The 25,792-nt window shown below is 56.1% G+C and overlaps 1 protein-coding gene across 1 annotated transcript; it reads left to right on the top strand.

The window, feature by feature from the left end:
• The first annotated feature begins 184 nt into the window (after positions 1-184).
• Positions 185-24,906, top strand: LOC135995532 (uncharacterized). The gene is given in 14 exon segments (XM_065646952.1): positions 185-656; positions 840-999; positions 1,467-1,741; positions 2,417-2,524; positions 2,705-4,103; positions 11,183-11,476; positions 12,125-12,239; positions 12,852-12,978; positions 17,849-17,956; positions 18,134-18,905; positions 20,429-21,155; positions 21,361-21,511; positions 22,512-22,619; positions 22,797-24,906. Coding segments are annotated over 12 exon segments (5,988 nt in total). The 5' UTR covers positions 185-656; positions 840-999; positions 1,467-1,614; the 3' UTR covers positions 24,749-24,906.
• Positions 24,907-25,792: the final 886 nt, after the last annotated feature.

Genomic DNA, 25,792 nt, shown 5'->3' with positions numbered 1-25,792 from the left:
ACCGCAGCGCCCCGACTGCCCCCCGCGCGTCCCGCCGTGTGCCGGTGCCCCCGGTGCCGGGACTCCCTGCCAGGGGCCCCGCGGGGCCAGGGCTGCGGGGCAGGGCCAGGGGCCACCAGGCCACAGCGGTGCTCCCCGGTGCCCGCCCCCCCGAGCCGAGCGGAGCGGGGCGGGGCGGGGCGGAGCGGCAGGACTCCAGCTCCCGTGCTGCAGCGGCGGCGGGCGGCCCTCCCGGGCTGACGCTGCCGGCGGCTCCCGGCGCCGCCTTTGTCCGTGCCGGGCTGGCGGCGCGGCCCCGGCGCAGGTAGGGGCGGCGGGCGGCGGGCCCGCGGCACGGGGATGGGCGCTGCCCCCCCGCGGGGTCCCGGCGCTCCCCGGCCGCGGGCATCCCCCGCCGGGCGGCCCCGGGAGGGGACCCCGGCCCCGACGGCCTCTCCCGTGCTCTCCCCTCCGCCGGCCGCCCCCCAGCCCTGCCGGCCCCCCCCGGACTCCCCTTAGGGCCCGGCTCCCCCCGGCGCTCCGGCCTTTCCCCGCCTCGCCCCGTGGCCCCCGTGCAACGCGGACACGCTGCTCCGTGGCCCACCCGCCCGGGCCCCCCTGGATCCGGCCCTGGCGGCACCGGCTACCCCCTTGTGGGATAGGGGAGCAAGATCTGGGTAGTCGGCAGCTTCCAAAACTTCCTGTCTCTTTCTGGGCTTTACTGGACGGGTTGGTGCGTGGTGCTCTTTGGTGGGTCCTTTTCCCAGTAGCTGTGCAGGCTCGGGGTGCAGGGAAGGCAGCTGTGGGCAGGTGAGTGAACACGTGCCCCTGATCTCTTATTGAAAATGTTGTGCTTGCAGGGACCATCTGTCCTCGCTGCTCCCATGCAGTTGGTGACGGGCCAGGCATCTCCTGTGGAATCCGGAGCATCCCGCCTCCCTCTTCCCGGATCAATACCTGCACGGGCTCCATCTCCCGCCGAGAGCAGCGACGCGCCGGGCTCCAGGCTGCTGCGGCAAGGTGGGGTCAGGCACGGCCCCGGCCCGTCGGACTGGCCGAGTTGCGGGTCCGGTTGGTGCGGGGCGGTGCGGGAGAGCAGTGGTTTGAGACCCGGTGCGGTGCAGGGTGCTCCCGTTCCTGCCCGCTGAGCCGCAGCACGGGCAGGGGCAGGCAGGAGCGTGCCTGCTGCCAGGCCTCGGGCCAGGCCTTGTGTCACGGTGCTGTGCCCGGGCCTGGGGGGTGATCTGGCCTGTGGCATGGGTGGGGGACAGGGTGCAGTCCCGGCTGCTCTGGTGTGGGTCACTTATCTGGCAGGAGCAGGGGAAACCTGCCTCTAAGCCTGCCAGCCCTGCCCCTCTCCTGGCACAGCCAGGGGCTTGTCCCCCAACCCAGGGACCTGCTAAGCAAGTCCCCAGTGCTGCAGTAACCGTGCTGTGCTGCCTGGCTGTGCCAACACCGCCCCTCTCTCCTTGTCCTTCCCTTCACAGGATGCTCCGAGCTCTCTCGATGTTTCCCTCGGGGTGCTGGAGCCCCCAGTGCCAGCGGGGCCCTTCCCGGCAGCAGCCGGATTTCGGCAGAAGTGTTTAGCAAACATGCGTTGGGGTGTGCTTGAGCCGGGTGTGCTTCTTGCTGCAGATGTCGGTGACGTTTGAGGACGTGGCCCTCTACTTCTCCCCCGAGGAGTGGGCAAAGCTGTCGGGCTGGCAGCGGCAGCTCTACCGGGAGGTGATGCTGGAGAACTACCAGATGGTCGCCTCGCTGGGTGAGGACTCTCTCTGGTGATGTTGGGCTGGGGTTGAGCTGGAATTCACCTCTTTAAGTGAGCTGTAGCCATTGAAAGGGACAATCCAGCTGTCACTGTTGCTGCCTGAGCGCTGACATAGCAGTTGCGACTGCAGGTCTTACCCTGCCAGGCAGCCTCCTGTGGAGAGTGTTCCTGGGAGAGAGAATGGGGTGGGATGGGATGGGATGGGATGGGATGGGACAGGCCATTTCAATTGGAAGAGGCTTACAACGACCATCTAGTCCAACTGCCTGACCACTTCAGAGCTGAGCGCAAATTGCAGCATGTTGTAAAGGGCGTTGTCCAAATGCTTCTCAAACAGGGACAGGCTTGGGGCATTGACCGCCTCTCCAGGAAGCCTGTTCCAGGGTTTGACCACCCTCTCGGTACAGAAATGCTTCCTCATGTCCAGTCTAAACCTCGCTGGTGCAGCTTTGAGCTGTTCCCAGGGGTCCTGTCTGCAGGAGAGTGGCCGAGGTGACGAGGGCGAGGCGAGAGGGGCTGCAGGTGCAGGGACGGGGGGGCTGAAGCCGCAGCCTGGCAGGGGCAGGAGAGAGGAGCGGGGTGGGGGGGATGCTGGGGCTGTGGGTGCGGGGGCCGGTGCTGCTGTCCCGGCAGTGCGGGAGAGGGGGCTTCTGTCTGTGCCCCGGACAGGCTGGGCCACCGACAAACCAGAGATCATCTGCAAGATGGAGCGAGAAGAGACACCGTGTGTGCCGGAGCTCCCTGGTGAGCAGCAGAGGCACCAGAGCCCTGTGCCAGGTGGGTACCTGGAGACTGTTTTGGGAGGGGTGTTTGAGGGTCTCCGTCCCCTTTCCCCAGCTGCTCTGTGCACCTGGAAGATTCGTGGGTGGGTGACATGCCTGTGCTGCTACCCATGTGGAGGGGTCCCACATGCCCATCCTGTCCCCAGCACTGACCCTGATCTCTCCTCCCCAGCAGCTTTCGGCCCTTCGATGCAGAGGGAGGCCGAGGTGGTCCCGGTGGAGCTGCCAGCACCCACCACCCTGCTCCCAGGGATGCAGCGTGGGGACTCTGTCTGTGACCAGCCAGGTGGGAGCCGGGGGATCCAGTTGGGGTGCCCCCTCATCCACCATCTCACAGACCCCCAGCCTCTGGAGCAGATCCCCGCAAAGTGCCCCGAGTGCAACAAGAGCTTCCAGAGCCAGTCTGCGCTGGATGTCCACGTGCGGAGCCACATGCGTGACCGTCCCTTCCACTGCACTGACTGCGGCAAGAGCTACGTCTACAAGCAGAGCCTGCTGAAGCACCGGTGTGTGCACAGCGGAGAGAAGCCCTTTGCCTGTGGCCACTGCAGCAAGACCTTCAGACGGAAGACAACCCTTATCATCCACCAGCGTGTCCACACCGGGGAGAAGCCGTTTGCCTGCACCAAGTGCGGCAAGAGCTTCAGGCACAGGGCAACCCTCATCATCCACGAGACCATCCACACCGGGGAGCGTCCTTTCACCTGTACCGACTGTGGCAAGAGCTTCAGTCACAAGAATCACCTTGTGAGCCACCAACATGTGCACACCAGGGAGAAGCCCTTCATATGCACCGACTGCGGCAAGAGCCTCAGCTGCAAGAAACGGCTGCTGAGCCACCAGCGTGTGCACAGCGGGGAGAAGCCTTTTGCCTGCACTGACTGCGGGAGGACCTTCACGGAGAAGAAGACTCTAATCGGCCACCAGCGCATCCACACTGGGGAGAAGCCCTTCACCTGCACTGTCTGCGGCAAGAGCTTCAGGGAGAAGACAAACCTCATCACCCACCAGCGCGTCCACACCGGGGAGAAGCCGTTCACCTGCATGGATTGCGGCAAGAGCTTTGCCCACAGGCCGAACCTGCTGAGCCACCAGCGTGTGCACAGTGGTGAGAAGCCCTTTGCCTGCAGCCACTGTGGGAAGAGCTTCAGGCAGAAGAACCAGCTGGTGAGCCATGAGCGTATCCACAGCGGGGAGAAGCCCTTTGGCTGCACCGACTGTGGCAAGAGCTTTGTCCATAGGCAGCACCTGCTGAGGCACCAGCGCATCCACAGCGGGGAGAAGCCCTTCACCTGCACCGAGTGCAGCAAGAGCTTCAGTCACAATCATCACCTTGTGAGCCACCGGCGTGTGCACGCCAGGGTGAAGCCCTTCACCTGCGCTGACTGAAGCAAAACCCTCAGTGAGGAGACCCTCGTCATCCACAGGCGCATCCACACTGGGGAGACACCCTACATGTATGGCAAGTGTAGCAAGACCCGCAGCTATGAGCAGCACCTGCAGAGCCAGCAGTGGGTGCACCGGAGTCCACTGGTGGTGCTGGTGGGTGGATGGCAGGAGAGGGGCGTCCATCCCAATTGAGGGTGGGCCGGCAGAGGCCAAGCCCTTCCAGTGCGGTGTCTGCGAGAAGCGGTTTTGGAAGGAGAGGCTCATGCTGGCTCACCAGCGCACCCACGGCACCCCCAGCCTGCAGCCGCCTCCGCAGCCCAGCACCCCTGAATCTGCTGCTGAGGGGCCCGTGGGGCTCTGGGGGCTGCTGTGTGGGTGGCTGTGGGGGGGTGTCCTGGTTTGGTTTGGGACAGAGTAAATTTTCTTTCTAGTAGCTGGTTTAGTGCTGTGTTTTGGATTGAGGATGAGAATAATATTGCTAATACATGGACGTTTTGGTTGTTGCTGGGCAGTCAAGGGCTTTTCAGCTTCTGGTGCCCTGTGAGCTGGGAGGGGACACAGCCACGACAGCTGCCCCAAAATGGCCAAAGGGCTATTCCATATGGTGTCACACTCAGTATAGAAACTGAGAGGAGTTTGCTGGGGGCACCACAGCTTGGGAACAGCCTGGGCATCAGTCAGCGTGTGGTGAGCAATTGTGTTGTGTATCGCTTGTTTTGTATGTTCTTACATCATCATTGTCATTATTCCTTTCCTCTTCTATCCTATTATCGGTCTTTATCTCAACTTACAAGTTTTACACACATCACTGGAGGAACCCAATTTAAATTTTATGTTAATCACTTAGCTTAAATGAATACATTTTTAATAGCATGAATCACTTAGAATTATTTTATATTTCTGTTTCTCTAAGTGATCTGAACACCGCTCTGTGACAAGCAGGACCCTAAATCACTGCTCTGTGACAAATTGGCGTAGTTGGCAGGATGGCAGGTGACCGCTGATTACGGAGACATGGGGTGAATCCAAGACCCAGATTCTCAGAAAAATGGGCTTGTGATAATTGGCTTGATTGGAAAGCTGGGGCCTCTCCAGCATATTCATGGTGAGTCTGCCTAAGTGTCAGTGACCAAATAATGTGGAATGGAAATGAAACAATTGGCTTTTGGAGTCTAGGGACTTTCTTAAATTTAGTTGCTGACCCAGCCAATTAATGCCATTCTATCACCAGCTAAGTAGCTTCTTGGGCTGGCAGAGGAGATGTTTTGGTATGAGGTGAACCATCCATGATGCCCATAAGATCTCTTGATGAGCTCCCTACAGCTGTGACAGAAGCTGCCTGCACACAAGCCATGCATCAAAGAGGAGCCACCAATATCCTGATACCTACGGCAATTGATTATGAAATGCAGAACGCCATCTACTTGCAAAACAGGATGAAATTTGAAGAGAACAGACCACAATGAGTGATTAGGCTGCAGTGGCCCTGCATCCCAGTCCCTGCCTGGGCCGACTTAGTGCACAACACTGTACATCATGCCTGTGAAATGTGATTGGACGATTTGGTAGCCAGAAAATTGGACCCAAAACCCACTCATTGAGTAAGACCAACAAAGCAAACACTCCCCAGGGATGATGGGCATGTATGCACCTTGTTAAACAATTGTTTTTGCAACTTCTGGCAGGGAGGAAGAGAGTAGTGCTGTGGAGGCAGGATGGTATCTCCTTCGCTCTTTGCAAAACAAAGGCACCAGCCTTTGAGATAAAGGCATCACCTGTGCTTGCACAAAAGCGGAGTCCTACAGTGGTCATGAGTCACCAGGGGGAATCACAAATCAACCCTAGACGATCAACCAGCTTACTTCTGGGACCATTGACTCATTTCTGGAACAATGTCCTTAATCAGCATGAGGAGCGAGCAGAGGGAGGAGGTTAGCCACCCTCTCCTATCTTGCATACAAATGAACTAAAGTATTTAAAACTTCCCACTTGGGACACTCGATGCGTTGTGTTGTGCCTCCACCCTACAGAACTACAGAGAGTGGTGAGGGATTGACCTTTGGAGTGGTGAAATCTTACTCATCTTCTGATAGCTATCTCTCTTTTTCTCTCTCTGCTTCTAACTTTATTCTGGGCACATAAGGGTAACAGAATTGTGAATTTTGTTGCTGGAGTCTTGTTAAGTCTTGTGGTATAGTTACAAGCTTTTGCCAAGTCACTATTTGCTGTAATTCCTCTGAGTTCTAAGTACATTCGTGATTTAATTGAACCTCTCGAGTAACTGTCGTTTAGTCTCAATTACCACACAGAGTATTTAAGAGTTACCCTTGCCCTCGCCCCACTGAGTGTGATGGAACATTTAAGTTGGTGTCAGAAATGGGATACTCTGTGAGAAGCAGTAAAGAGGTTTCCTATAAGGGAATATCAGCCAGAGTGCTGAGGAAAAGAGAACTGATTTGCAGATGAAACCTTAATCTCCAGCAGGAGGTCGTGGCAACCCAGGACCTTGACTGCTCCCCAATGCTGAAGTTACTAAAAGATTGTAAAGCTTGCCCAACCCCAAAAGTATTCGGCTGGGCCTCAGGACATTGGTTGTCCCCAGCCATTGTAGCAGAACATATAAGAGACTTGGCAAAAGAAAACATGTTTAAGCTCAGAAAGGGGAAGGCAGTGGTTTGTGGTGTTTTGGGAGCTGCATTAATAGCTGCCCAGAAAGACAAACTGAGCAGGAGGAAAGTAAATCTCTGCAAGAGTTGATTAAATCACTGCAGACAGAATTGGAAGCAGAATGGTTGAAGCAGTAACAAGCTGCGAAATCGTTAGCTGATGAGAGACAAATCCCAGAAAGTTTGCAGGGCAGCCTGTGGGATGGTTTTGCAAGGGAAGAGGATGAAAGCCAGCCGGGAAAGGAAAACACCCCCACGGCCCCTGTACCTCGGCTGTTCCCACAGCCCCTAGAGAGGAATTTACCAGCCCTCCTGAAGAGAAGCTACCAAATTAATGGATACTGTCATTAAGCTGCAAAGGATGTACCCATCATTAATTAATAGACATTAACTACTACATTAACTACCTGCCAAACGAAGGGATATTTTTCAAGTCTTAGATTCTCTTGCATGACAAGCTGGAGACAGAAGATTAAGCGATACATTGTTTAGCAGCAGAGTGCTTAGTTTATATTTAACTAATAATTAATAGATGTATTGTAAGTAAGAAATTAAACAATTATTACTAACGTCATCAGTTATTTCTTAGTATAGATGTATGTCAAAATTTTCAAAAATTATAATGCATATGTAATAATTATGTAAATATAAGCAATGCAAGAGCATCAAGTCACTGGAGCGCTTATGGAGGATGATCCCCAGTGTTGATAAAATAAAAGAATACCGCTTAACAGTATGATTGACTCTGCTGTTAAGTTTATTTCTTTGTTTCACTCCAAAGTCATGAAACTTCTTTCTTAGACCAACACTAGTAAGTGAGCTGGGGGATGGCCAGGGGGTATATTTTAGATGGCTCACTGAAAACTAGCAGGGGGATCTGCTGGTAACTTTTCCTCTTGGCCCTTTCGAAACCCCAGTCACTTTCCTGGTAGACACAGGAGCCCAAATACCTGCTTTAAATTCCAAAATCGCAGACCAGACTGAGACTGTCCCAAACAAAAAACGGATGTGGGTTACCGATGTGTTTGGATAGTCCAAGCCCCAGCCCACGGCTCGAGTAAAGTGTTGGCTGCCTGGAGACATCACCCCCACTGAGACCACTGCGATACTGGGAACTCCTGCAAATATTCTGGGCTTGGATTTATTGACAGGGAAAGCCTGCATGGATTTGGCAGGTGGGGAATCGAAGTTCGGGTCTCCGGCAGTACTGATAAGGCTTTTGCAAACTGCTGCTGCCCTTTCCCCGTCCAAAACCACAAACGTGAAACTGTGTTCCCTGGGGCTGCAAGCGAGAGAAAGGATTACTCTGGTTATAAGGGAAGTGCAGGAACAGGGGGTAATAATGCAAACACTCTCTTTATAATTCTCCAGTGTGGCCAGTTCACAAGTCAAATGGAAAACGCAGACTAACGGTCGAGTATCGGCATTTAAATGCAGGCACTAGTCCCTTGTCAGCAGCTGTGCCTAACATAGCCAAACTGATCTCCACGGCACAGGAACAGCCCCGTCAAATTTTAGCCACCAGTGATGTAAAGGATATGTTTTTTATGGCACCTATACAGGAAAGGGATCGAAATAAATTTGCGTGCATATGGCATGGTATTCAATATACCTTCACGTGTCTTCCCCAAGGGTCTACGTGTACACTTACCTTGGCGCATCTCAGTCTGGCCCAGGCATTAGGAGAGATCATCTCCAAGGAGGGAGTTAAACTGCACCAATACATCAATGATACATTGGTGGGCAGATCTGACGCCAATGCAGAGCCCAAACCCAAACAAAAATAATCACCCACCTGGAAGATGTGGGATTTCAGATTCCTGCAGAAAAGGTACAACTCCCCTATCCCGAGGTAAAGTTTTTAGGTATATGGTGGAGAGGAGAGGCAGTGTGCCTTTCCCCCGAAGCTATGACCTCTTTAGAATGGATAAAGATACCAGACAACAAAAAGGAGCTGCAACATGCCCTAGGCCTACTGGTATTCTGGAGGAAGGACATTCCGGATTTCTGTATCACAGCTCATCCCCTGCGCGATTTAACATGTGAGAGAGCTACCGAGGACCAGACACCTAAGAAATAATTGATGATGTTAGTTATAATCGTTCAGTTTCTTACCTACAATACATCTATTAATTATTAGTTAAATATAAACTAAGCACTCTGCTTCTAAACAATGTATCACTTAGTCTTCTGTCTCCCTCTTGTCGTGCAGAAGGATCTAAAACTCAAAAAATATCCCCTTGTTTTGCAGGTGGTCAGAAAGCATTGATCATGTCATTGGTTAATGATGGGTAGGTATTTTGGAACTTAATCACAGTACACATTAATTTGGTAGGTTCTCTTCATTACAAATACAAACTAGGAGTATTACTACATATATAAATACTCCACAAATAATAAAAGAAACTATCCACAGCATACAATCTTCACAATCTGTACTCCGAGTTTATCCCACTCTCTCCAAAACTTACAATGAACACAAAACAATTCAGGCACAAAGCTCAGATCGGTATAACACTCAGCACTACAACTAGGACATTTTACAGCATAGCTGGGTTCACAACACCCACACTTCTCACAGGATAAAGCCACAGCAGCTTCTACTGTGTCTTTAGGCATTAAAGTGCATAACCAAACCCAAGGTGTATCTAAGAATTAAACAAAACTACAGTATGCTTTACAGCTATATACAGAGCTGGCTTTGTACCACAACAAAGTAATCGAATAACTAATACCTGAAGTTTTCCACACAAACAAATCCATAGAATACCAACCCCATCAGATTCCAGAAGTCCAAGTAACCAAAGTGTACCTTTAAGGTTCTAGCAACCCAGTATATGCTATCTTGTGTAAGAATTCTGTATCACGACTTATGGATAGCCCAACACCAAATGACCCATCCCAAAGTTTGGAAAAGGATGCCTTCTTACCAGAGGTCCTTGTGAAGAGAAACTGCTAAATTATTGTATACTGTGATTAAGTTACAAAGGAAGTACCCATCATTACTCAGTAGGCGTGATAAATGCTTTCTAACTACCTGCCGAACAAGGAGACATTTTTCAAATTATAGATCCTCCTGCAGGACAAGCTAGAGACAGAAGATTAAGTAATATATTGTTTAGAAGCAGAGTGCTTAGGTTATGTTTGACTAGAAATTAACAGATGTATTGTAAGTAAGAAACTAATCAATTACTTATGTAAGTGAGCACTAATTGCACTTGCGTGAAGAGCTGCCAACGTGGAGAGTTCAATCAGCGCACACATGAAAAGACCCCCAGAAACCCCCCCAAAAGAGACTGCGGTACCTGTAAAAAGACGCTAGATGACAGGAAATACTGTGAAATAACTAACTTCATACTAACTAATGATTATGCGATTACTTCTAAGTATAGATGTATTGTATGTTTAAAATTAAATTAAAGTTCCCCCAAATTGTAATGAATATGCAATAATTATGTGAATATAAGCAACGCAAGAGCATCCACTCTTTGGAACACTTATGGTGGATGATCCCCAGTGTTCCCCAGCGCTCTTAGTTGAAGAGAAGCTGCCAAATTAAGGTAGATCATGTCAGACAGATTTTAGGCTGCGCAGCCGTGACTTAGTACAGTAACTAAGCAGGTAGCTTTTGGATTACAGACCCTGTGTCCTATCTGGAAAAAGAGCCCAATCAAAGCTCGGTATTGGGGACAAGCTCAAAGAAGTACTGAGGCAAAAAGCCACCTGGATCCATGGTCATGGCCATCCACCACAGTACAGCTGAATTTCAAAGTTTTCTCTTACCGCGACTAATGGCTTTGGAAAATCCAATGTTAATTAAAAAATCTAACTTGGCAAGTAGAGGCCTTGTACAGACCTGCTCAAAAAGGATTTCAGATTATTAATAAAAAGGTCCAAGCTAATGCTAAAATGACTTTACAAAATAGGCTGGCATTAGACTTTGCATGAGTTAAGGAAAAAGGGGCCTATGGATATCTTAAATTAGATGAAGAGCACTGCTGTATCCACATCCCAAACATCACTGCTGATCTCCAAGAACAACGAGACACGATGAGAAAGGTGGCAGAAGGCAGCAAAGGAATTACAGATAGAGCAGAAAGGAATTGGCTCAAGAAGATCCTTCAAGGTTTGGGTGGATGGTCTCTAAAAGGATGATTAGCCAGGGCACTAGAAGGAATTGTCCTTGTAGTCATGATGGTAATTATTATGGGACTCTATGGAGGTTGTGTAAAGAAAACTCTTCAGACAGATATATAGCAGCAGAAAGAAAAGATCTGAGTACTTCCAGTGGGAGAATTGATGCCAAAGGCTTGAATAACCTTGTTAAAGCAGGACTGCATTTTTCGGTACCAGCAGTATATGTACATCCTGTGCACGACTCTAATTTTGCAATAGTTTAGTAGATGCGTTGGATTTCTTGGAGTCAGGCAGGGCTTATCAGAAATGGTATGAATATTCGCTGTTGTAATGTAGAGAAAAAGCGTGTTTCTGATCCTTGGCGCGATGTTAAGGAGACAGATCCCCCGTGCACCCAGCCTGTCGGCTTTCTGGCCCGTCACTGCGTTCGAGAGTTTTCTGGGGTCCTGGTTGGGTCACAGCCCGGCTGCCCCCGAGCGGAGCGGAGCGGCAACTCCAGCTCCCGGGCTGCAGCACCGGCGGGGGGGCCCCGCGGGGCCAGGGCTGCGGGGCAGGGCCAGGGGCCACCAGGCCACAGCGGTGCTCCCCGGTGCCCGCCCCCCCGAGCCGAGCGGAGCGGGGCGGGGCGGGGCGGAGCGGCAGGACTCCAGCTCCCGTGCTGCAGCGGCGGCGGGCGGCCCTCCCGGGCTGACGCTGCCGGCGGCTCCCGGCGCCGCCTTTGTCCGTGCCGGGCTGGCGGCGCGGCCCCGGCGCAGGTAGGGGCGGCGGGCGGCGGGCCCGCGGCACGGGGATGGGCGCTGCCCCCCCGCGGGGTCCCGGCGCTCCCCGGCCGCGGGCATCCCCCGCCGGGCGGCCCCGGGAGGGGACCCCGGCCCCGACGGCCTCTCCCGTGCTCTCCCCTCCGCCGGCCGCCCCCCAGCCCTGCCGGCCCCCCCCGGACTCCCCTTAGGGCCCGGCTCCCCCCGGCGCTCCGGCCTTTCCCCGCCTCGCCCCGTGGCCCCCGTGCAACGCGGACACGCTGCTCCGTGGCCCACCCGCCCGGGCCCCCCTGGATCCGGCCCTGGCGGCACCGGCGCTGGGAAGGGCTGGGCTGGGGCCGGGCCGGCTGCTCAGAGCCCCGGGACACCCCTGCACATCTGCCTGCTGCCGCTGGGGGGCAGTGCAGGAAGGTTTGGGTAGTCGGCAGCTTCCAAAACTCTTCGTGCCTCTTTCTCGGCCTTTCCTGGAGCTGGAAGGGTTGTTGCGTGACGCTCTTTGGTGGGTCCTTTTCCCAGTAGCTGTGCAGGCTCGGGGTGCAGGGAAGGCAGCTGTGGGCAGTGGAGTGAACTTGTGCCCCTGATTTCTTAATGAAAATGTTGTGCTTGCAGGGACCATCTGTCCTCACTGTGCTGGTGACGGGCCAGGCATCTCCTGTGGAATCCGGAGCATCCCGCCTCCCTCTTCCCGGATCAATACCTGCACGGGCTCCATCTCCCGCCGAGAGCAGCGACGCGCCGGGCTCCAGGCTGCTGCGGCAAGGTGGGGTCAGGCACGGCCCCGGCCCGTCGGACTGGCCGAGTTGCGGGTCCGGTTGGTGCGGGGCGGTGCGGGAGAGCAGTGGTTTGAGACCCGGTGCGGTGCAGGGTGCTCCCGTTCCTGCCCGCTGAGCCGCAGCACGGGCAGGGGCAGGCAGGAGCGTGCCTGCTGCCAGGCCTCGGGCCAGGCCTTGTGTCACGGTGCTGTGCCCGGGCCTGGGGGGTGATCTGGCCTGTGGCATGGGTGGGGACAGGGTGCAGTCCCGGCTGCTCTGGTGTGGGTCTGTAATCTGGCATGAGCAGGGAGAACCTGCCTCTAAGCCTGCCAGCCCTGCCCCTCTCCTGGCACAGCCGCTGGAGTGTCCCCAACCCAGGGACCAGCTGAGTGAGCCCCTGTGCCACGGTGGCCCTGCTGTGCTGTTTGGCTGTGCCAACACCGCCCCTCTGCCCTCGCCATTCCCTTGCACAGGATGCTCTGAGTTCTCCCAGCGCTGCCCTTGGGATGCCGGAGTCCTCAGTGCCAGTGGGGCCCTGCCCGGCAGCAGCAGGATTTCAGCAGAGGTGTTTAGCAAACGTGCGGTGGGGCGTGCTGAGCCGGGTGTGCTTCTTGCTGCAGATGTTGGTGATGTTTGAAGATGTGGCCCTCTACTTCTCCCCCGAGGAGTGGGCAAAGCTGTCGGGCTGGCAGCGGCAGCTCTACCAGGAGGTGATGCTGGAGAACTACCAGACGGTCGCCTCGCTGGGTGAGGACACTCTCTGGTGATGTTGGGCTGGGGTCGAGCTGGAATTCACCTGAGCTGGAGCCCTTGACAATGAAAACCTAGCTGTCACTGTCGCTTCCCAAACACTGACCTAGTGCTTGCAATTGCAAGTTTTACCCTGCCAGGCAGCCTCCCACAGAGAGTGGTCCTGGGAGAGAATAGAGTGGGATGGGATGGAATAGCATATTTAATTGGAAGGTATCTACAATGCTCATCTAGTACAACTGTGTGACACTTCAGGGCTGACCACAAGTGGCTGCAAGTTGTGAAGGGTTTTGTCCAAACGTCTCTCAAACAGGAACAGGCTTGGGGCATCAACCACCTCTCCAGGAAGCCTGTTCCAGGGTTTGACCACCCTCTTGGTACAGTAATGCTTCCTCATGCCCAGTCTAAACCTCTCTGATGCAGCTTTTACCCATTCCCAGGCGTCCTGTCCACAGGAGAGTGGCCGAGGTGGCGCGGGCGAGGCGAGAGGGGCTGCGGGTGCAGGGACGGGGGGGCTGAAGCCGCAGCCTGGCAGGGGCAGGAGAGAGGAGCGGGGTGGGGGGGATGCTGGGGCTGTGGGTGCGGGGGCCGGTGCTGCTGTCCCGGCAGTGCGGGAGAGGGGGCTTCTGTCTGTGCCCTGGACAGGCTGGGCCACCGACAAACCAGAGATCATCTGCAAGATAGAGCAGGAAGAGACACCGTGTGTGCCAGAGCGCCCCAGGATGCGGCGAAGGCACTGGATTCCTGTGCGAGGCAGGTACCAGGGGGCCCTTGAGGAGCCAGGGCTTTCAGGGGCACCATCCCCTTGTTTCAAGTGCTCCATGGACCAACCTGGTGGGTTGCCTGTTCTGCTCCCCATGGGGAGGGTCCAACATGCCCGTCCTGTCCCTGGCAGTGACCCCGGCCTTTGGTCCCCAGCAGTCATCGTCCCCAGGACACAGAGGGAGACGAAGGGGGTCCCCGAGGGGCTGCCGGCACCCACTGTGCTGCTCCCAGGGATGCACAACCCACACGGGAGGTAGTGGGGGCACTCGGCCTGTGGCCTGCTGTGCGGGAGCCGGGGCACCCGGCTGGGATAACCTTACCTCCCCCACCTCCCAGAACCCCGGTCATTGGAGAAGAGCCCCCCCACATGCCCTGACTGCAACAAGAGCTTCAAGAGCCGGGCAGTGCTGGATGGCCACATGCGGAGCCACACGCGCGAGCGGCCCTTCAGCTGCACCGACTGCGGCAAGAGCTTCATCCACAGGCAGCACCTGTGTAGGCACCGGCACACGCACAGCAGTGAGAAGCCCTACGCCTGCAGCCAATGTGGTCGATGCTTCAGGGAGAAAAACAACCTGGTGAGCCACCAACGCATCCACACCAGGGAGAAGCTCTTTCCCTGCACTGATTGCGGCAAGAGCTTCATCCACAGGCCAAACCTGCTGAGGCACCAGCGCATCCACACCGGGGAGCGTCCCTTTACCTGCACCAATTGCGGCAAGAGCTTCAGGGAGAAGAACCACCTGATCATCCACCAGCGCATCCACACCGGGGAACGTCCCTTCACCTGCACCCACTGCCCCAAGACCTTCAAGGAGAAGAGGACCCTCATCATCCACGAGCGCATCCACACCGGGGAGAAGCCCTACAAGTGCAGCGAGTGCGGCAAGACCTGCAGACAGAAGCACCAGCTGAACAGCCACCAGCGGGTGCACCGGGGTCCATGGGTGGTGCGGGTGGGTGGCCAGGGTGAGAGGGGGGGTCCGTCCCCAGCAGGGGGGCAGGCAGAGGCCAAGCCCTTCCAGTGCGGTGTCTGCGAGAAGCGGTTTTGGAAGGAGAGGCTCATGCTGGCTCACCAGCGCACCCACGGCACCCCCAGCCTGCAGCCGCCTCCGCAGCCCAGCACCCCCTGAATCTGCTGCTGAGGGGCCCGTGGGCACCGGGGGCTGCTGTGGGGGTGGCTGTGGGGGGATGTCCTGGGTTTGTTTGGGGCAGAATTAATATTCTTCCGAGTAGCTGGTTTAGTGCTGTGTTTTGGATCGAGAATGAGAATAAAGTTGCTAATACACGGATGTTTTAGTTGTTGCTGAGTAGTCAAGGGCTTTTCAGCTTCTGGTGCCCTGTGAGCTGGGAGGGGTGATAAGAGGAACAAATATCTTTTAGAAACCCCTAGGCATAAGGTAGCAAGACTAAGCCTAATGTAGCAATGTAGCAAGACTAGGCATAACGTAACAGAAACCTAAGAGAAAAACAGTAACTCTATAGAGACTGGACATGAGGCAGAGCAGGATGTCCTTGGCTCGCAAGGTGGGGAAGTGGAATGTTCCACTAAATGGGGAAAGAGATACATGACTTCTGAGTAGCAGCACAAAATGACAATATGCATGTTCAAGAAATTAGGTCAAGAACCCGACAGTGGAGGGCACCAGACTGTGAAGACGGGGCGGGGGGCGACACACACCAGTAGAAACCCTCGATGAAAACTCTCGAATACCAAAGACAGACTTCTGGCAAAGGGTGGGGTTATGTAAATAATTTGTGTTTAATGCGTTAACTACGCGGTAGAAACAAATGAATATCCAGTAGGTATATGTTATAAATACCAAGAAGTGCAAATCATGTGCGCACTCGGTTAGAAGAGCAACCCTCTGAGCATCCAGCACGCCGTAATAAAAGTGCTGCCTTTTAACACTTTCAAAACAGTGTTAAGGAATCCTTTTGCCGACTTTTCGGTATCGGGGGCACAGCCAGGACAGCTGCCCCAAAGTGGCCAAGGGGCTATTCCTTACCATCTGATGTCATGCTCAGTGTAGAACCTGGGGGCAGTGGGCCTGGGGCACCGTGGCTCAGGGACGGGCTGGGCATCGGTCGGCGGGTGGTGAGTGAGTGTGTTGTGCATTGCTTGTTTTCTATATTCTGACATCATCATCGTTGTCATTATTCCTTTCCTCTCCTACTAAACTGTCTTTATCTCAACCCACAACTTTTACACAGATCACTGGCTAAGCCCAATCCAAGTTTTATGTTTATAATTTAGCTTAAGCATGTATTAAATAGAATGAATCACTTAGAATTACAAGGCTGTGTGAATTTTAGTATATTGTCTGCATCATGTTACTTTATAGCTATATTTGCTGAAATCTTAAACTGTGTCTTGTGAAGTTCCGCTCATTTTCACCAAACTTGTGTCTTCTGGAGTGTGCTGGGTTGGCCGAGATAGGGTTAATTTCTACACTGCCTGGAGACATGAGTTATTCGATACCACATAAGGTCTTGCTCATTTAAATAGGAGGAGGAGTGAGGCGACCTCTCTGTCTCTTGCTGGGCTGGAGCAGCTGGATGTTCCGGTTTGATTCCCTCTGGAGCACGCGGTTTGGTGCGTTTGGATTTTGACCACACGGTTTGGTGTGATGCCTTTGTATTTCGGCTGCGAGTCCCGGACTGGGGACGGGGGACGGGTGGTTCTAGTGCGAGCTGTGGTTGAGATGCCCCTGTCCCTTCGGGGAGTGGGGGCGCTGCCGTGGTCAGTGCTGCCGCAGGGTGGGACCCCCGCGTGGATCCATCGGGTTGTGGCGTGTGCCCATCGCTTGCATAGGTTCTTTCGTTATTGTTGTTGTTACTGCTTGTCCGATTGTTGTTTTTTTGTTTTGGTCGTCTTTTTTTTTTTTTTTTTCAGGGTGGTAGTGGGGGGTGGTTTTGTTCTGTTCAACTGTTCTGATCCCAACCCACCAGCTTTGCCTGTGTTTGATGATTCTCTTCCCCACCCCACTGGGGTGGGGGAGAGCTGAGCGAGCAGGGTGGGGTTTCAGCTGCTGGCTGGGAGGCGCTGGGTCTAAATCACAATACTGAGCAAAGCAAAGCAGCTACAAACCATCAGCACCACCTACACGATAAGTCCTGTCTTGTAAAGCAGAATAAGATCCACTTGAGCCATATAACATCTTCAAGGCCAGCATAAAGTGACTACAGACTATCAACAACGTCAGCAGCAAAACAAGAGAAGGGCCTGTCTGGAGAACCCCAAGCAGCAGGATTTCAGCAGAGGTGTTTAGCAAACGTGCGGTGGGGCGTGCTGAGCCGGGTTGCTTCTTGCTGCAGATGTCGGTGACGTTTGAGGACGTGGCCCTCTACTTCTCCCCCGAGGAGTGGGCAAAGCTGTCGGGCTGGCAGCGGCAGCTCTACCGGGAGGTGATGCTGGAGAACTACCAGATGGTCGCCTCGCTGGGTGAGGACTCTCTCTGGTGATGTTGGGCTGGGGTTGAGCTGGAATTCACCTCTTTAACTGAGCTGGAGTTCTTGAATGGGAAAATCCAGCTGTCACTGTTGCTGCTGGAGCGGTTGTGACTGCTGGTCTTACCCTGCCAGGCAGCCTCCTGTGGAGAGTGTTCCTGGGAGACAGAATGGGATGGGATGGGATGGGATGGGATGGGATGCAATTTCAGTTGGAAGAGTCCTACAATGCTCCTCTAGTCAAACTGTGTGACCACTTCAGAACTGACCACAAATTGCAGTGTGTTGTTATGGGTGTTGTCCAAACGTCTCTCAAACAGGGACAGGCTTGGGGCATCGACCACCTCTCCAGGCAGCCTGTTCCAGGGTTTGACCACCCTCTCAGTACAGAAATTCTTCCTCACTTCCAGTCTAAACCTCCCTGGCACAGCTTTGAGCTGTTCCCAGGGGTCCCATCTGCAGGAGAGTGGCCGAGGTGACGAGGGCGAGGCGAGAGGGGCTGCAGGTGCAGGGACGGGGGGGCTGAAGCCGCAGCCTGGCAGGGGCAGGAGAGAGGAGCGGGGTGGGGGGGATGCTGGGGCTGTGGGTGCGGGGGCCGGTGCTGCTGTCCCGGCAGTGCGGGAGAGGGGGCTTCTGTCTGTGCCCCGGACAGGCTGGGCCAAGGTCAAGCCAGAGATCATCTGCAAGATAGAGCAGGAAGAGACACCGTGTGTGCCAGAGCCCCCTCGGGAGCGGCAGAGACACCAGAGCCCTGTGCCAGGTGGGTACTGGGGGACAGTGGAGGCATGGGAGGTTCAAGCAGCACTTTCTCTTGCCCCAGATACTCCGTGTACCAGGCAGTTGGGGGGGCTGGTGGGTTGCCTGAGCTGCTCCCCATGGGCCGGGACCCCACGTGCCCGTCCTGTCCCTGGCAGTGACCCCGGCCTCTCCTCCCCAGCAGCCGTTGGCCCCAGGACCCAGAGGGAGGCCAATGGTGTTCCCGAGGGTGGGAGCCAGTTCAGGCGCCCTCGTCTCCACCACCTCCCCCCACTCCCCACGTGCCCCAAGTGCAACAAAAGCTTCAAGAGCCAGACAGCGCTGGATGTCCACGTGCAGAGCCACGTGCGTGAGCGCCCCTTCCACTGCACTGACTGCGGCAAGAGCTTCACAGGGAAGGAGAACCTGCTGAAGCACCAGCGTGTGCACACTGGCGAGAAGCCCTACGTCTGCAGCCACTGTGGCAAGTGCTTCAGGCAGGGGAGCCACCTGAAGAGGCACCAGCGCGTCCACACCGGTGAGAAGCCCTTCACCTGCACCCACTGTGGCAAGAGTTTCTGCCAGAACAGCGTTCTGATCATCCACCAGCGCCTCCACACCGGGGAGAAGCCCTTCACCTGCACCGACTGCGGCAAGAGCTTCACCCGTAAGAATCACCTGGTGAGCCACAGGCGTGAGCACACCGGGGAGAAGCCCTTCGTCTGCAGCCACTGCGGCAAGAGCTTCAGGGAGAAGAAACTGCAGGTCACCCACGAGCGCCTTCACACCGGGGAGCGTCCCTTCACCTGCACCCACTGCCCCAAGGCCTTCAGGGACAAGAGGACCCTCACCGTCCACGAGCGCATCCACACTGGGGAGAAGCCCTACAAGTGCAGCGAGTGCGGGAAGACCTTCCGGCAGAAGCACCAGCAGAACAGCCACCAGCAGCGGGTGCACCGGGGTCGGATGGCTGTGTGAGTGGGCGACCAGCGGAAGAGGGAGGAGCCAAAATGAAGAACTGGTCCCAGCGTGGTCCAGGACCCTCCAGGCTGGCTCTACTGCTGTCCCTAATCCAGGGTTCTTTACCCGGTGTGCATGCAAATGAGCCACATTGTGCACACAGAGGTGAGATATTTATCTTATTACAGAGTTGTACTGATACTGAAAAGGGAGCAATAAAACTCTTTAATACTGTTCTGAGAGTGCTAAAAAGCAGGCATTCTTTATTGGGGTGTGCTGGGCACTCGGATCCTTCTTCTAATCTAGCACGCCTATCGCTTAAACTTCCTGGTATTTATTACACATACTCGTTACATATTCATTAGTTTCTCCCGCTTAGCTTATGCTTTAAACATAGGATTTTTCCATAGTTACACCTCTTACCAGAAGTCCATTTTTGGTATTCAGGGATCTTCAAAGGGGGTCTCTGGTGGTCTTCTTTGTCTGGTGCCCCTGAAGTTGTAGATGGCCAGTCCTTGTCCGCATTCTTGAGTATGTGCATTGTTATCTTGTTGCACCCCAAAAGTCATGTGGTTCTGCTTTATCTTTTTAACAGATGCTAAGAACCTGTTTGCTTAGGTTGTACTATGTCTAGTTTCTGTATGTCTGTTGTTCCTTAAAGATTAACGGCTTCCTGCTTCAGTGCTTCTGCCACTGCAAGTCTGGATGCTAGATGAAACTAGCATGCCAGCAATACAAAAAATCAATCATTTATACAAAAATTTATTACTATACACACGCCCTCAGTGCAGGCCAGTAGGGCTGACTGGTTACAGTGTTTGCATGCAAGTTATCTAGCACTGTTCTTACTGTGCGTGTTCGGTGAGTAGGGGTCTTTCCCTGGAGGTGAGTAGCCTTTGATGAGGAGCTGTGGTTTTGGATTAAAATGAGGTTATAACGAGCAAAGCTTACTTTAGGTTAAGCACATCCGGGAAATTTGGCAATAATCACCAGATGCTCAATCAGCTAGCCATGGTTGACTTCTCAGTTCAGGGACAGGTTTTACTCTACAACTGAAAGTTAATTGCTGCTAGACGTCTCGCCTATGATTAGCCTAATGTTAACTTTCCAGTAGGGCTCATGATCAGGTCTTTCGGCCTGTCCAGCCAGAGAGCAGGTCCCAGCATAGTCCGGGACCCTCCGGGTTCCCCATACAGGTCCCGGCACGGCGGGGACCTGGTCCCCTGTCCCCAGCCTGAAGACAGGACTGTGCACGGAGCTCTTCTGCTGCTCGGAAGACACATTCCCGTCCGCGCCGCACGGCCGCCAGCTGCCCCTGGTGCACAGACACCACCTTCAGCCATGACACCCCCTGTGGACCTCGACCCAGAACCCCAGTGACACCTCAGCAGCCTGCCCGCCCCCCCGGGCACGTCCCACACGTGCCTCAGCGCCCGAACGTGTGCCCAGGACTCCATGCCCGGCAGGTCTTGCGCCCCCTTCCCTTCCTTCCCTTCCCGCGCTGGGTTCTCTCCCGGGGTCCCCCCGCCGCCCGCAGGGCCCCCTCGTTCCGGTGCCGCCCGCCGCAAACGCCCCCGGCCTGCTGGGGCCCGGCAGCGGCGGCTGCAGCACCGGCGGGGGGGCCCCGCGGGGCCAGGGCTGCGGGGCAGGGCCAGGGGCCACCAGGCCACAGCGGTGCTCCCCGGTGCCCGCCCCCCCGAGCCGAGCGGAGCGGGGCGGGGCGGGGCGGAGCGGCAGGACTCCAGCTCCCGTGCTGCAGCGGCGGCGGGCGGCCCTCCCGGGCTGACGCTGCCGGCGGCTCCCGGCGCCGCCTTTGTCCGTGCCGGGCTGGCGGCGCGGCCCCGGCGCAGGTAGGGGCGGCGGGCGGCGGGCCCGCGGCACGGGGATGGGCGCTGCCCCCCCGCGGGGTCCCGGCGCTCCCCGGCCGCGGGCATCCCCCGCCGGGCGGCCCCGGGAGGGGACCCCGGCCCCGACGGCCTCTCCCGTGCTCTCCCCTCCGCCGGCCGCCCCCCAGCCCTGCCGGCCCCCCCCGGACTCCCCTTAGGGCCCGGCTCCCCCCGGCGCTCCGGCCTTTCCCCGCCTCGCCCCGTGGCCCCCGTGCAACGCGGACACGCTGCTCCGTGGCCCACCCGCCCGGGCCCCCCTGGATCCGGCCCTGGCGGCACCGGCGCTGGGAAGGGCTGGGCTGGGGCCGGGCCGGCTGCTCAGAGCCCCGGGACACCCCTGCACATCTGCCTGCTGCCGCTGGGGGGCAGGGGAGGAAGGTTCGGCCACTCGGGGGCCTCCAAAACCCTTTCTTTTTCGTGGCTCTTTCTCGCCTTTACCGCAAGCTGGCTGGGTCGGTGGGCGCTGCTCTTTGGTGGGTCCTTTTCCCAGTAGCTGTGCAGGCTCGGGGTGCAGGGAAGGCAGCTGTGGGCAGGTGAGTGAACTTGTGCCCCTGATTTCTTATTGAAAATGTTGTGCTTGCAGGGACCATCTGTCCTGGCTGTGCTGGTGACGGGCCAGGCATCTCCTGTGGAATCCGGAGCATCCCGCCTCCCTCTTCCCGGATCAATACCTGCACGGGCTCCATCTCCCGCCGAGAGCAGCGACGCGCCGGGCTCCAGGCTGCTGCGGCAAGGTGGGGTCAGGCACGGCCCCGGCCCGTCGGACTGGCCGAGTTGCGGGTCCGGTTGGTGCGGGGCGGTGCGGGAGAGCAGTGGTTTGAGACCCGGGGCGGTGCAGGGTGCTCCCGTTCCTGCCCGCTGAGCCGCAGCACGGGCAGGGGCAGGCAGGAGCGTGCCTGCTGCCAGGCCTCGGGCCAGGCCTTGTGTCACGGTGCTGTGCCCGGCCCTGGGGGGTGATCCTGCGTGCAGCGTGGGTGTGGGACAGGTGGAGTCCCCGCTGCTCTGGCGTGGGTCCATAATCTGGCACGAGCAGGGGAAACCTGCCTCTAAGCCTGGCAGCCCCGGCCCTCTCCAGGCACAGCCAGTAGGGTGACCCCCAACCCAGGGACCTGCTGAACCAGTCCCACTGTGCTGTGGTGACCCAGCTGTGCTGCCTGGCTGTGCCAGCATGGCCCCTCTGCCCTCACCTTTCCCTTGCAGGGGATGCTCCAGCTGCTCCTCCGTTGGGAGGCCAGTGCCTTGCCAGTCAGCTTCTTATGGAGAGTGGTCCTGGGAGAGAAAGTAGCCCATTTCAGTTGGAAGGGACTACAATGCCTATCTAGTCCAACTGCCCGACCACTTCAGGGCTGACCACAAGTTGCAATGTGTTTTTCAGGGCGTTGCCCAAATGCCTGTCAAATAGGGACAGGCTTGGGGCATCAACCACCTCTCCAGAAAGCCTGTTCCAGGGTTTGACCACCCTCTCGGTACAGAAATGCTTCCTCACGTCCAGTCTAAACCTCCCTGGTGCAGCTTTGAGCTGTTCCCAGGGGTCCCGTCTGCAGGAGAGTGGCCGAGGTGACGAGGGCGAGGCGAGAGGGGCTGCAGGTGCAGGGACGGGGGGGCTGAAGCCGCAGCCTGGCAGGGGCAGGAGAGAGGAGCGGGGTGGGGGGGATGCTGGGGCTGTGGGTGCGGGGCCCGGTGCTGCTGTCCCGGCAGTGCGGGAGAGGGGGCTTCTGTCTGTGCCCCAGACAGGCTGGGCCACCAACAAACCAGAGATCATCTGCAAGATGGAGCGAGAAGAGACACCATGTGTGCCAGAGCCCCCTCGGGAGCAGCAGAGGCACCAGACCCCTGTGCCAGGTGAGTACCGGGGGTCTGGCAGGGGTGTGAGGGGCTCAAGATGCACCGTCCCATTACCCCAGGTACTCTGTGCACCTGGAAGGGTGGGTCTGATGGGGTGCCCTTGCTGCTCCCCATGGGGAGGCGTCCCACATGCCCATGCTGTCTGTGGCAGTGACCCCGGTCTCTCCTCCCCAGCAGCTGTCCGCCCCAGCATGCAGAGGGAGGCCAAGGGGGTCCCCGAGGAGCTGCCGACACCCACCACTCTGCTCCCGGAGATGCCAAACCCAGGTGGGAGGCTTCAGGGGAGCTTGGCCTGCGGCCAGCCAGGCGGAAGCCAGTTGGGTCAACCTCACCTCCCAGACCCATTGGAGAAGAATCCCCCCACACTCCTGAACTCCGACAAGAGCCAGACAGCACTGGATGTCTACATACGGAGCCATATGTGTGAGCGTTCCTTCTACTGCACTGACTGCGGCAAGAGTTACATCTACAAGCAAAACCTGCTGAAGCACCGGTGTATGCACACTGGGGAGGAGCCCTTCTCCTTCACCGACTGTGGCAAGAGCTTTGTCCAAAGGGAGCACCTGCAGAGTCGCCAGCGCATTGAAACCGGGGAGAAGCCCTTCGCGTGCAGCGAATGCGGGAAGAGCTTCAGGGAGAAGAAGACCCTCATCATCCACCAGCGTATCCACACTGGGGAGCGTCCCTTCACCTGCACGGACTGCGGCAAGAGCTTTGTCCAGAGGCAGCACCTGATGAGTCACCAGCGCATCCACACTGGGGAGCAGCCCTTCATGTGCACCGAGTGCGGCAAGAGCTTCAGCCACAGGCACAGCCTGCTGAGGCACCAGCGCACCCACACTGGGGAGAAGCCCTTTGCCTGCACCGATTGTGGCAAGAGATTCAGGGCAAAGAGGACCCTCATCATCCACCAGCGCATCCACACCGAGGAGAAGCCCTTCTTCACTGACTGCGGCAAGAGCTTTGTCCAGAGGCCGCACCTGCTGAGTGACCAGCGCATCCAAACCGGGGAGAAGCCCTTCACCTGCAGCGAGTGTGGCAAGAGCTTCAGGGAGAAGAAGAGCCTCATTATCCATGAGCGCATCCACACTGGGGAAAAGCCTTTCACCTGCACCAACTGTGGCAAGAGCTTCAGGGAGAAGAAGAAACTCACCGTCCACCAGCGCATCCACACCGGGGAGAAGCCCTTCACCTGCACCGACTGTGGCAAGAGCTTTGTCCAGAGGCAGCACCTGCTGATGCACCAGCGCATCCACACTGGGAAGAAGCCCTTCACCTGCACCGAGTGCAGCAAGAGCTTCAACTACAGGCACAGCCTGCTGAGTCACCAGCGGACTCACACTGGGAAGAAGCCCTTCACCTGCACTGACTGTGGCAAGAGCTTCAACTACAGGCACAGCCTGCTGAGGCACCAGCACATCCACACCGGGAAGATCCCCTTCATGTGCACGGAGTGCGGCAAGAGCTTCAACTACAGGCACAGCCTGCTGAGGCACCAGCGCATTCACACTGGGGAGAAGCCCTTTACCTGCAATGACTGTGGCAAGAGCTTCAGGGAGAAGAAGAACCTCACCGTCCACAAGCGCATCCACACTGGGGAGAAGCCCTTCACCTGCTCTGACTGTGGCAAGAACTTCAGGGACAGGGGGGCCCTCATCATCCACCAGCGCATCCACACCGGGGAGAAGCCCTTCGCCTGCACCACCTGCCACAAGAGCTTCGTGGAGAAGAAGAAACTCATCATACACCAGCGCATCCACACCGGGGAGAAGCCTTTTGCCTGCACCGAATGTGGCAAGAGCTTTGTCCAGATGCAGCACCTGCTGAGTCACCAGCGCATCCACACCGGGGAGGAGCCCTACAAGTGCAAGGAGTGCGACAAGACCTTCAGGTATAAGCAGCACCTGAAGAAACACCAGTGGGTGCACGAAGGTCCGGTGGTGGAGCCGGATGGTGGCTGGCAGGAGTGGGGGGGTCCGTCCCCAGCAGGGGGGCAGGCAGAGGCCAAGCCCTTCCAGTGCGGTGTCTGCGAGAAGCGTTTTTTAAAGGAGAAGATTATGCTGGCTCACCAGCGCACCCACAGCACCCCCAGCCTGCAGCCGCCTCCGCAGCCCAGCACCCCCTGAATCTGGTGCTGAGGGGCCAGTGGGCACCAGGGGCTGCTGTGGAGTTGCTGTGGGGGGATGTCCTGGTTTTGGCTCGGATAGAGTTAATTTTCTTCCTAGTAGCTGGTTTAGTGCTGTGTTTTGGATCGAGAATGAGAATAAAGTTGCTAATACATGGATGTTTTAGTTGTTGCTGAGCAGTCAGGGACTTTTCAGCTTCTGGTGCCCTGCCAGCTGGGAGGGGACACAGCCAGGACAGCTGCCCCAAAGTGGCCAAAGGGCTATTCCTTACCGTCTGACATCACACCCAGTGTAGAAACAGGGAGGGTGTTGGCCTGGAGCACTGTGGCTCAGGGATGGGCTGAGGATCAGTCAGTGGGTGGTGAGCAATTGTGTTGTGCATTGCTTGTTTTGTATATTCTTACATTATCATTATTCTAATTATTTCTTTCCCCTTCTACTAAACTCTATCTCAACCCACGAGTTTTACACACATCACTGGGTGAGCCCAATTTAAGTTTTTTGTCATTTAGCTTAAAGAAATACGTTTTAAATAGAATGAATCACTTAGTGGTATAAGATTATGTGATCTTTAGTATGCTGTCCACTTTGCATTAGTTAGTAGCTAAATTTGCTGAAATCTTAAACTGTGTGTTGTAAAGTTCCGCTTATATTCAACGAACTTCTGTGTACTTGAGGAAAACAAAGCAGCTACAAACCATCAACACGCACAAAGGGAAGAAAGGCCTCACACCTGTGGGCAGAGAGCTCAGAGACCTTGGCTCTCAGAAAACAGTAATTAAGAACATTAACTCTGTCCTGGAGTGCTATCTTCTTGTTCTGAAACAAAATTCAAACAATGACCATGCCAGCTATGGAAAAGAAAGGTTTCTAACTGCATGAAGAAAATTAACTCACATTCAAACCAGCACCCCAAGTGATATAAAGAATTGGGTTTGCACATATAATCTTTGGCCGTAAACTCATATAATCCTGTTAGGGTCTGGTCCAGGAAGCCTTGAGCTGGAGAGATTCATTAATTAAACCCAGAGTGTGACTAAGACA

This window comes from Caloenas nicobarica, chromosome 1 (genome assembly GCF_036013445.1).
Source record: "Caloenas nicobarica isolate bCalNic1 chromosome 1, bCalNic1.hap1, whole genome shotgun sequence".
Taxonomy (NCBI): domain Eukaryota; kingdom Metazoa; phylum Chordata; class Aves; order Columbiformes; family Columbidae; genus Caloenas; species Caloenas nicobarica.
Note: the sequence above shows the minus strand (reverse complement) of the source record. Positions and strands in the feature narration are given on the sequence as shown.